General features: G+C 48.2%; 1 protein-coding gene across 1 annotated transcript in view; it reads right to left on the reverse strand.

The window, feature by feature from the left end:
• CREB3L2 (cAMP responsive element binding protein 3 like 2) overlaps positions 1 to 12,377 on the reverse strand; it is a 118,373-nt gene that overhangs the window by 26,441 nt on the left and 79,555 nt on the right. Inside the window, exon 3 of the mRNA XM_007072302.4 lies at positions 1,107 to 1,273. Within this exon, the coding sequence (XP_007072364.1) occupies positions 1,107 to 1,273 (167 nt within the window). The remainder of the gene's footprint in view (positions 1 to 1,106; positions 1,274 to 12,377) is intronic.

Here is a 12,377-nt window from a genome sequence, read left to right on the forward strand (position 1 = left end):
TCATTGGAGTAGCCCATACAGCCAGAATCTTACTGTGTAACTTTCTGGCCCAAAGCAAAAGTAAAAAAATCAGGATCCAGTGAGTTTTTAGAGTAACGTGGTCCTGGTCTTGCTTGTGATATATTGTGACATCCCAACTATAGTAGTGGCACATGCTGGAGACTACGAATTCACACAAACTACAAGATGGTTATGACAGTCTTAAATCTTTCAGCTTCCTGTGAAGTGAATTAATTTGCACATGAGCACTTCTGATACGCCACCAAGCAATGAAAGCCTGGTTGTGAACATGGCCTGCCCACACTGCAGCTGGAATTACATCATCCTGATGGATCGGACACCCTCCACCACCACAGGGGCGAGAAGGGAGGAGCTGAAAGAATAGGCCTTTAAAGCAGAGTTCTGGCTGATCAATAGTTCTTGTAACTTATTTTCATTGACTGAAGCATATTCAAACTAAGCCCTGGTGAACATGCTTTGCCTGTTGAACCTGTGGTCACAAATGTATCAGGAGTGCTCCTTACTAGGCCTGCTGGGCTGGAGGCAGCAGCAGCCCAAAGTGCTGTAAAAGCTGAATACACTGAAAAACCAGGTAAGCGGCACGGCTGACCTTACAGTGGTATGGAAGTTCTCACTACAAGCGCTGGCCACCCCACACAGGTGTTCTCCTTTGGGTTAGGGTGAGTTTAAACAGCCTTGAGGCAAAATCATTGTGGATAACAGATGATGTGCATCTTGCCACAGATTCCATGGGGTTAACTGGTTAGCGATTCTAAGTGGGACTGATTCATCAGAGACTAGGTGTTCTAGAGATGTGTGAATCCCAGGCTTTGACCCTGTCCAGAAGAGGCTGTAAGTATAGAAAAGCAAATGGTGCAGCCGGTAGATAATAGTACCAGAGGCTGAATTATATAGAGACATCATTTGAAAAATGGGCACTTACATTATTGTTGGAGACTGGCAAACAAGAGACGACACCAACCCATAATGTATTGCATGTCTGGAATTCTCAGACCTTCACACCAGGAAGACTACACTGCAGTGCACAGCTTTATGGGAACCTGCATCTATCTGGACAGGCAAGAGAATAGAAAATATGCAAGTACCATGGCATCAGATTGCAGCTGGGGTTCTTCACCTTCCAGGGGTACAGGTGTGATGGTGAGACTGACAGAGGGGGTAAGGCCTGGCACCTCACACAGCACGGGTTCAGTTTTTATTGTTGCTGAAGTCAATTCCGCACCCAGACACCATTCCTCATTTTCCAGGTCAGCTGGCAGGGAAAGAAAGCGACCACCACCCATTTAGATCAGAGATAGAACATAAAAACAAATCAAAAATGAAACCAGCTCCACCTGACCTTGACAAAAGAAAACCAGAAAAGGAGGCATCTAGCTCATTGTTATTAACAGAACCCTGTACCTATTTTCAGCTTATTGTTCCATGCAGACAACTGAGCCATTTCATAACTGTAACCTAACCTTAGCCTTGGGATATGGGGATAAGTGGTGAGATGACAGAGAGCGGGTAATCATCACCATATATTGCTGAAGGCTGCTAACACATGGTAGAACAAGACTAAACAAGCCATCAGATAAAGCAGCCCAGGAGTAGCGTTCTGCACAGGCTAATGTCAGTTTTGTTCCTTCTCACACAGTGCCTGCATCTGGGCAGACTTTTGCTCACCCTGGTGCTTGCAGTCATTACACAACTGCAGAGACTGAATGACACTTTTGGGAACCAAGAAGCTTTTGCTCTTCCAAAAATGAAATTTCTCTTCCCCAGTGTTTTATTTAATTAGCATACAAGGGGACAATAGCTTTAATGATTTCATAGGAGTATTGGTGACATCATGATTATCTCAGCTTCCTCCCCAGAGCAGCTGGGAGTCACAGCATAAGATGTGCACTTTGACTGGCAGCAATTAAATGTACATCATGTGTTGGCAGAGCTATAATAAGGCCCAGTTTATTGAAAGCTTGGCCATCAAGGAAAACTCAATGGTATTCAGCTGGCCAAGCTGGATTCTTTGCACTGAGGGCCAGGACTTGGTGGGGGTGGCAATATCTCTACTTCAGTAACACTCTGGTCAATGCAGGTAGTGAATCAGAGCATTTGGGCAGAGAGCCATGCTCTACTTGCCTTGGTCTAAAGAACGAGTTAGCCTGCTCTAGAGTCATGAGTGTAAGGGTGGTAAGTCAGGAGGATTCCCACTTTTAACACAAGCCCATCAAGAGCCCAAAACAACCATGCTATTACCACCACATATATCTATGAATTCTTATCATTGCATCCTGCCCAAAGAAATTACCACTGGTGTTCCACTGTGTAAGCTATTCATCCCCCCTGTGCCATGTTTCTGGTTCAGAGTGGCTGCATTTCAGTGGTGGGATAACAGTACTTGTGAGAGTCACGCTAGCTAAATCAACCAGTTAAAAACTGAGCTGGGTAGCATGGATATCTATCCAGGCAAAGGATTTTGCTCTTTCTGCTGCTTCCCTAGCCCGACTCCACACACACACACACACACACGCTCATTGCATATATAGAAGCAACAGGAAAAGCAAAAAGCCTTTGCATGCCTATATATTGATGCGCCATGGAAGCTCAGTTTGTAATGGACTGATTTATAGCTAGGGCCCTACCAAACTCATGGCTATGGAAAACACGTCATGGACCGTGAAATCTGGTCTTTTGTGTGCTTTTACCTTATACTATACAGATTTTATGGGGGTGTCCAGCATTTCTCAAACTAGGGGTCCTGACCAAAAGGGAGGTGCAAGGGTGTTGCAAGATTACTTTAGGGGCGGGTTGCGGTATTGCCATCCTTACTTCTGTGCGGCCTTCAGAGCTGGGTGGCCGGAGAGCAGCGGCTGTTGGCCGAGCGCCCAGCTCTGAAGGCAGTGCCCCGCCAGCAGCAGTGCAGAAGTAAGGGTGGCAATACCATACCATGCCACCCTTACCTCTGCACTGCTGCCTTCAGAGCTGGGTGGCTGGAGAGTGGCGGCTGCTGACTGAGGGCCCAGCTCTGCAGGCAACAACACAGAAGTAAAGGTGGCAACACCACACCATGTCATCCTTACTTATGCGCTGCTGCTGGAGGCGGCTCTGCCTTCAGAACTGGGCCCCCAGCCAGCAGCCGCCGCTCTCCAGCTGCCCAGCTCTGAAGGCAGCACCACTGCCAGTCGCAGTGCAGGATTAAGTGTAGCAGTACCGCAACCCCTCCTACAATAACCTTGTGACACCCCCCCACACCTTTTTGGGTCAGGACCCCTACAATTACAACACTGTGAAATTTCAGATTTAAATAGCTGAAATCATGACATTTATGATTTCTAAAATCCTATGACCATGAAATTGACTAAAATAGACTGTGAATTTGGTAGGGCTCTATTTATAGCATGCCACTCACAAGTACTGTGAAGGCAGTATCACTTCACCAGGGACTGAAACACAGCCTTTCTGAGCTAGAATCATGCAATACAACAGTGACAAACGGCTTATACATCTGAACTGGGGGTGGGAGGGAGGGGAATATATTTAGGCAGAACAAAGTTACTGGAGTTCAACCGCAAATGGGCAGCCTCCATCTTCATTTCGCCCACTGGTATCAAGACTGCACACAATGTTGCTGGCAATTGAGTAACTGGAAGGAGGGAGACAACATACAGTTTTGATACTAGTCATTACTTTGTGGTGTAATCTAACTTACACTGCTGGAAAGCAGAGATGTAATTTGAATAGAAACACCGAGGGGGTTAAAAATGAAAACATATATCCTGTAATCAGAAACTTCAAACAAACAGCCACCCCAGCTCTGCCAGGAGGAGTAACTATAGTGAGAGTGAAGACTTTTTTTTTTTTTTTTTAAATGTCAATGCCCGAAGTCTTTGGGGCAGCTTAAAATACAAACAAACATACATTTAGAGAAAAAGGCAATTTGTCGAAATTTCAACTCAGGATAAAGGACACTGTGCTCTCTCAGCCCTTCCCCGACACCCCCTCCCCTCTCCCCCGTCCACAGCCTTCCCCACCACAATGAAAATTTCTATTGTACTGAAATAGAGTTCCCTTCAGTTTAGTGTGTGTGGATGATTCAGATTCTTAAAACAATATTCTCTGCTTTGTCTAGACCTTAAATATTGTGACAGGGTCGGGCCAGATGGCTACAGGAGAATGATCCTATCGGAATCCAGGAAGTGGGCGGGCAAAGCCCATGCACTGCTAAAGGATCCCCCTAGCCTAAGAGGAGGATCCACAGGACCTGGACACCAAATAAACATGGGGGACAACTAATGAAATAACAGGGACAGGAGCATGGTCAAAGGGTCAAACGAAGGGAACTGAATGGGGACACCGAGCAGAGAACCCCGGACAGCGCCCACTGCTCCTCAAAGGCATCAAGGGAGTCAGTGGATGCCGCCCAGAGGAACTCTGCCCGGATACGTGAACGGACGGAGGATCGGAAATAGGCCCCACAGTCACAGGAGACTCCATCGGCCAACCTCCTCACTCTGGTGAATGATCCTATTGGGATCCAGGAAGTGGGCAGGCAAAGCCTGCCCACTGCTAAAGGATCCCCCACCCCCAGCCTAAGAGGGGGATCCATGATAGAAGGCAGATATATTAGCCCCAGGTTAAGTAGGTCCCTTTTCCCTGGGTAAGGTAACAGGGAAGGTTTTTTTTTTGAAACAGAAAAGAAGTTTATTGTAACAGTTACAGAAATTACAAAAAGATAAAGAAAAACTTAGCAACAAAACAACGCAATCAAAAGATATAACACAACAGCTTTCAGGAGGGAGAGGTGTTCAGGTTAGCCTAGGCCCAGAGCGGGGGGGCTTCCTCGACACTCGTGGTCTTCCACCCTCCTGAGTTACCTGGTGGCCTAGAGCGGGGGGGCTTCCTCGACACTCGTGGTCTTCCACCCCCTCGAGTTACCTAGTGCCGCGCCCAGGGTCACCGACCCTCCCTCTCCTGAGAGTGCCCGACAAGATGGGCACGGCTGTGGGGTGGGTGGTTGGGAGGGAGGGGGGTACACCCATGTATTATAAGACCCCTCCTAGATGACAATAACGATGGTATTCACAGCAGCTAACGGCTGTGGCTGGCGTCCCTCGCTCCATCCCTCAATCAGAGGGTCAGGCGGAGGGAACCGGACGGGGTCACCGAGCAGAGAACCCCGGACAGCGCCCACTGCTCCTCAAAGGCATCAAGGGAGTCAGTGGATGCCGCCCAGAGGAACTCTGCCCGGATACGTGAACGGACGGAGGATCGGAAATAGGCCCCACAGTCACAGGAGACTCCATCGGCCAACCTCCTCACTCTGGTGAATGATCCTATTGGGATCCAGGAAGTGGGCAGGCAAAGCCTGCCCACTGCTAAAGGATCCCCCACCCCCAGCCTAAGAGGGGGATCCATGATAGAAGGCAGATATATTAGCCCCAGGTTAAGTAGGTCCCTTTTCCCTGGGTAAGGTAACAGGGAAGGTTCCAGAACAATCAGGAACTTTCTGGAAATAATTAAGGCAGACAGGCTGATTAGAACACCTGCAGCCAATCAAGAAGCTGCTTGAATCAATTAAGGCAGGCTAATCAGGGCACCTGGGTTTAAAAAAAGGAGCTCACTTCAGTTTGTGGTGCACGTATGAGGAGCTGGGAGCAAGAGGCGCTGGGAGCTGAGAGTGAGAATGTGTACTGTTGGAGGACTGAGGAGTACAAGCATTATCAGACACCAGGAGGAAGGTCCTATGGTGAGGATAAAGAAGGTGTTGGGAGGAGGCCATGGGGAAGTAGCCCAGGGAGTTGTAGCTGTCGCACAGCTGTTCCAGGAGACACTCTAGACAGCTGCATTCCACAGGGCCCTGGGCTGGAACCTGGAGTAGAGGGTGGGCCCAGGTTCCCTCAAACCTCCCAACTCCTGATCAGACACAGGAGGAGTTGACCTGGACTGTGGGTTCACGAAAACGGCCAAACTGAGGGCTGCTGTGAATCTCCGAGGCGAGCAAATCTGCCCAAAAGCACAAAACCCACCAAGGTAGAGGAAGAACTTTGTTCCAATATCCTGTGGCACTTTTCACCAAAGCAAATCTTTTTGTATGAACTCTGCCAAAATATTCCCTCCCCTCAGCTATTGTGGCCACATTTTAGTGGTGCTGTAGGGTGTAAGCCACTTCAGGATCCTTTGGGAGGAAAAGCACTCTGTTAATTTACATTCATAATGAACTGAAGAAGCAGCCTTGAGTGTTCTTCTGAGACAGAGCACATCACATAACCAGGAGGCCCTGCCCTCTAGGCTGTACTTGGTGATTATTAACAATTCTAAATCACTGATTTCACAAGGGCTTGGCTGCCATGACAGAAAGAGACATTTATCATTCTTAAAAATCATCGTTTTGCTGCACTGGAATCTCCAGAGGCCTCAGTAACAACCACTTAGTTCTGCAGAAGTTATTTGGAATTATTCTAGACCTGAAAAGCCAGTTTAACCAGTCAAATGCTCATCAGGGCATGGATAGTTTAGCATTGACGTACTATATTTAACCAGGATATTATTATAAGGAACTTTATCTGGCTCTTTTCTTGACAATCATCTCATATATACACATAGGGAACTCTTTGAAAAAGCGTGGAACTGAGAAATGCACCCACCTGATCTCCCCTCTATTTCATCATATCCCAGAAAGCTACAGGTATTCTCCTCCCCTGTTCCCCACCACTCCAGAGCAGAGTGCATCAGTGTATCTTAAAACCAGAGGTGAAAGTAAGCCGGTATGCCCCGTTACGGCGTACCGGTAAGAGCCGGTGTGCCGTACCGGGACCGGCTTTCCCAGAGGGCAATTTAAAGCCCCGGGGTAGCAGCGGCGGGAATTTAAAGGGCCCTGGTACCGCCCCGGGCCTTTAAATCCCTGCCAGAGCCCTGCTGCCAAAGCCCTGGGGTAGCAGCAGCTGGGCTCTGGAGTGGATTTAAAGGGCTGGGGCAGTAGCGGCAGCTGGAGCCCTGGGGCCCTTTAAATCCCCAACGGAGCCCGGCTGCCGCTACCCCAGGGCTCAGGCAGCACGGCTCATGTGGGGATTTAAAGGGCTCGGGGCTCCGGCAGCTGTTACCAGAGCAGAGCCCCAGGCCTTTTAAAGCTCTGCCAGAGCCCCGGGGTAGTGGTGGCAGCCGGGAGCCCCAAGGCTCCTCAGTGATTTAAAGGGCCCGGGGCTCCGCTGTGGTAGCGACAGCTGGAGCCCTGGGCCCTTTAAATCGCCCCCGAGTCCCGGGGTTCCCAGCCGCCTCTGCAGCTGGTAGCTCGGGAGTGATTTAAAGGGCCCCGGGCTCCCAGCCGCCACTACTGCAGCTGAAGCCCTGGTCCTTTAAATCAAAATTTAAAGGGCCTGGGGATTTAAGGCCCTGCCACTTCCGGTTAAGGCCACGCCCCCTGCTCAGGACTCCGGCGTACCGGTAAGACCTCTAACTTACTTTCACCCCTGCTTAAAACATTTCATTGTCATCTTTGCTACAAAATCTCTTCCTAAGGCTTCCAAACCCTGGCTCCAGAGGGCCGCGTTATACTGAGAGTACTGCTGCTAGCCCCTTCTCTGTTGGCTGCTAGCACTCTCGCGAGCTAGCAGTGTTCATTGACACACCAGCGTTCCATTATGCCTCAGCTGCACCAAGGATTCCAACAACGGGCCCTCAGTGGATCCTTCCAGCCCACCATGGATTGATATTGAGCAGTAATGAACCTAAGTGCACATTATACCTCCGAGCCTAAATTTTTTCTTCTTCTGGAGACTTGATTTTACACATGGACTTAAAGTCATTAGTAAAGCCATGTAATTTTTAACCTCGCCTCTGGTGGACATTTGTCCATTTCTTAAAGCCACCCCCCACTGTGTCTCCATAGGGTAGTTTGAAGCAATGCTGTTCAGACTTTAGGTGCATTGGCAGAGGTAGGCGGGGCCCCTACCACCGGAACAGCAAGAGGGCGCTAAAAGGCCGGACCGATATGTTTGCAGAGCTGTACGCTGCTCGGTACTTGCCTGAATACTACAATCCTCCACATTCAAATGGATCGTCACTTAAAAAAAAAAAAAAAATAATAATGAAGGCTGAGGACATCTGACAAGTGACGTTGCAGCCTGAGTGCCAGCGAATAGCAAGAGGTGAAGCTCATACTGTAGCGGACTCAAAGCTTTATAGGAAAAACACCTACCCCCATCTCCACTGAAAGAAAATGAGAACCCACTCCGCTGTGAACCAAGCAGTGCCCTTTCCTCGGTAAAGAGCTCATGCCTGTTTAAAAGCCCTGAAGGCAGCACTCACAGCAGAGTACAATATCCTAACTCAGTGGTCTGATTTACACTCTCTTTTCCAGCCTCTGAAAGGTAGCTGGCCCCTGTCTGTATGAATAACTGTTTCCTTGTGCTCCCTGTCCCTCCCCCACCTCACAAGCCCTGGTTGCTCAGCATTACTCCTGCCACCCCCACTCAGCACACCCAGAGGCAGACACAAGCCCCGTTTATTAAGTCTGTAATGTTCGAAGTCAACCTCACCACCCTCTACCCCACCCCCATCAGGTGAGAGGCTGCATTCATCAACAAATAGTTTCTTTTACAGACTTGCAGATGGTTTTCCCACCCACCTCCCACTGCTACCACCAAAGATAATGAAACCAAAGCCACTGAAGCAGTCCTGACAAAGGAGGCACTGTTTGGTAATCAAACTCTGGGGTACTTTTCAGACTGGCAAAATTTAATAGAGGGTGGGGGAGTGGCAAAAGTACAGTGATCACACTACAGCTGGGGAAGTCAATAGGCAGACTGCAAGCCAAACCTGGACTGCCAGATGCTTTTGAACAGAGCCCCAAATGTTTTCATTTACTTATTTTCTTTGGAGTCTTGACCTTGACTATACCTTGACCAAGAAATTTGGACCTTGTCAAAAAATAATTGATTATCCCTGCACTACAGAATTAAGGTTGCCAACTGTCTAATCACACAAACCCAAACACTCTTGCCTTTCCCCTACCCCACCCCTTCCCCAAGACCCCACCCCACTCACTCCATTCCCTCTCCCTCACTTTTACCAGGCTGGGGCAGGGGGCTGGGGTGTGGGAGGAGGTGTGGGCGCTGGGGTGGGGCTGAGGGTTTCAGAATGTGGGAGGGGGCTCTGGGCTGAGGGGGGGCAGGTGGTGGAGGGGGCAAGCTCTGGAAGAGATCTGGGATGCAGGAGGGGGGCTCTAGGATGGAATTTGGGTGAAAACCCCCCTCCTGCACCCTGAGCCCTGAACCCCCTCCCACATCCTGAACCCCCTTCTGCACCCCAAGCCCCAGCCCTGACCCCCCTCCCAGAGTCCACACCCCGTACCCGACCTGCCGCCCCAACCCCCTGCCCCAGCCCTGACACCCCCCCCAGAGCCCGCACCCCAACACTCTGCCCCAGCCCAGAGACCCCTCCGGCACCCAAACTCCCTCCCAGAGCTTGCACCCCAACCTTCTGCCCCAGGCTCAGCCCAGAGCCCCCTCCCACACTGCGAACCACTCGTCCCCAGTCCAGAGCCCACACCCCCTCCCGAACCCCAACCCCAACCCAGTGAGAATGAGTGAGGGTGCGGGGGGACAGTGAGCAACAGAGAGGGGGGCATGGAGTGAGAGGGGCGGGGTAGATCCTGGGTTGCCCTTAAATTCAAAAAGTGATCTTGGGCATAAAAAGGTTGGAGACCACTGATCTAGGACCACTAAAGCACTGCACCACTGCGACAGAGTTCCCTCTCCATCTCTGAGAAGTGAGCAGTGAAGCATTTATTTTGGAGGGTTGAAGTGGGAAAGGACTTCTTTTCACAAACAACGTTTTGCTCTGAATTAATAGGAATGGACCAGGTCTATGACAGTGCAGAATTTGCCCCATTTTATGCAGCCTTCATTTCATTAATTCAGTATTTAACAAAAACAGCTGACAACATATGTGACAGGGCCCTGTTTGTATTCGACATATGGAGATTAACTTGGGCTTTGATTTTACAGGTGTCTCCACATTGTTTTGTTTTGGTTTGTTTGTTTTTTGGTTTGTTTTTAAAAAGAGCCCATTAGAGAATAACACTGCCTTGGCAAAAACAGGATGGGTATTATTTTGAGGCAACCCAACTTCAGCCTCTCTAACTATAAAATTGCAAGACGGTTTTTGCCACAAATGCCCAGTCTCACTTTTAGTCAAGGCAAGTTGCTTCAAGTCCAGGAGCAACCACAAAGCATTCCTGGGTACAGAAGCACAGGGAAGATGTGCACCAAGGATAATCTCAGATGCACGGCTGTTCAGGGATTAGGGGAAGGAACGTACGGCCACCTGGCCACAGTTTATCAAATGAACAGCTAGTTAGCTGATCCCTGTGCTGCTTACACTTCTCCCTTCACACACCCCCAGGAGGCTCCCAAGGTGGAGTCTGCCAACAAAGTATTTCATCTAGCTGTAGTAGCAAATAAGGCCTTTTCTTGATGTTTAAAACTCTCAAAGGGGACCTAACTACCCAGAAGATGATGCTATGAGCCACTAATGTGATATGGCTGTGAAAAAAGTTAATGCGGTCTTGGGATGCATCAGGCGAGGTATTTCCAGTAGAGATAAGGAGGTGTTAGTACCGTTAGTACTGGTGAGACCTCATCTGGAATATTGTGTGCAGTTCTGGTCTCCCGTGTTTAAGAAGGATGAATGCAAACTGGAACAGGTACAGAGAAGGGCTACTAGAATGATCCGAGGAATGGAAAACCTGTCTTATGAAAGGAGACTCAAAGAGCTTGGCTTGTTTAGCCTAACCAAAAGAAGGCTGACAGGAGATATGATTGCTCTCTATAAATATATCAGAAGGATAAATACCAGGGAGGGAGAGGGATTATTTAAGCTCAGTACCAATGTGGACACAAGAACAAATGGATATAAACTGGCCACCAGGAAGTTTAGACTTGAAATTAGATAAAGGTTTCTAACCATCGGAGGAGTGAAGTTCTGGAACAGCCTTCCAAGGGGAGCAGTGGGAGCAAAAGACATATCTGGCTTCAAGACTAAGCTAGATAAGTTTATGGAGGGGTTGGTATGATAGGATAGCCTAATTTTGTCAATTAATTGATCTTTGACTATTAGCGGTAAATATGACCAATGGCCTGTGATGGGATGTTAGATGGGGTGGGTGGGATCTGAGTTACTACAGAGAATTCTTTCCTGGGTGTCTGGCTGGTGAGTCTTGCCCACATGCTTGGGTTTAGCTGATTGTTATATTTGGGATCAGGAAGGAATTTTCCTCCAAGGCAGATTGGCAGAGGCCATGGGGGGTTTTCACCTTCCTCTGCAGTGTGGGGCATGGGTCACTTGCTGGAGGATTCTCTGTACCTTGAAGTCTATGAACGATGATTTGAGGACTTCAGTAGCTCAGACATAGGTTAGGGGTTTATTACAGGAGTGGGTGGGTGAGATTCTGTGGCCTACATTGTGCAGGAGGTCAGACTAGACTATCATAATGGTCCCTTCTGACCTTAAAGTCTATGACTAAGATTTTAATATGCTGTGAGAGCCTCTATCCACATGCCCCACACAGGAACGTCTCCTGCTTAGAAATTATTCAGAATCCTACCTTCATGGGAAGCCTCTGCAACAGTTCCCCAAACCCAGGGCTCATGGTTAAGGTTGAAATAAACTGCAACGCAGGAAGTCAACACTTCGGCATAAGCTCATCAACTCCTGGAACACAGCTGCTATTTTCATGCTATTGTCTACATATTTCCCCAGGCATATGTGTGCTCTGTCTAGGTGGAATGCAGCAGGTTCTTATACTTTGCTCCTTATTCATCAACTTAGAAAAGCACCAGAATATAGTCAGCAAAGGTTAAGTAAATGGTTCACAGATCTATACATAAAAAATTATTTTTACAGATTCACCCTGAAGATGCTCAGTGTAGTTTACAACTTTTATGCAGAATTTAATTCCATCACAGATTCTGAAAATTCCAGACAGACACCAGGCATCCCTTGCACATATGCTGCAAAATAGCTACGCTATGCGTTGCACTCATATTACTAGACCTTTTTGGATTGAAGCTTTCAAAGAACATGCAGTTTTGTAGATAACCTAAAAATATACAGAAAAGGTTCTGGAAAGAAATTATTATATTTTACATAGAGTGAACTTTTAAAGAATTATGAAAGAGGAAAATGCAGTGTTGAATAAGGCCCTGATCCTGCAGACAGCTAAACCTATGCTTAACTTTACTCATGTGAAGTCAATAGGACTACTCACGTAAGTGAAGTTAAGTATGTCCTTAAGTGCTTGCAGCAGTGGGGTCTAAATTTGGAGGTTATTTAAAACTTAGAACTTCTTGAAGATCTATCCATATAAATTATAGTTG

The sequence above is a fragment of the Chelonia mydas genome, chromosome 1 (genome assembly GCF_015237465.2).
Source record: "Chelonia mydas isolate rCheMyd1 chromosome 1, rCheMyd1.pri.v2, whole genome shotgun sequence".
Classification (NCBI taxonomy): domain Eukaryota; kingdom Metazoa; phylum Chordata; order Testudines; family Cheloniidae; genus Chelonia; species Chelonia mydas.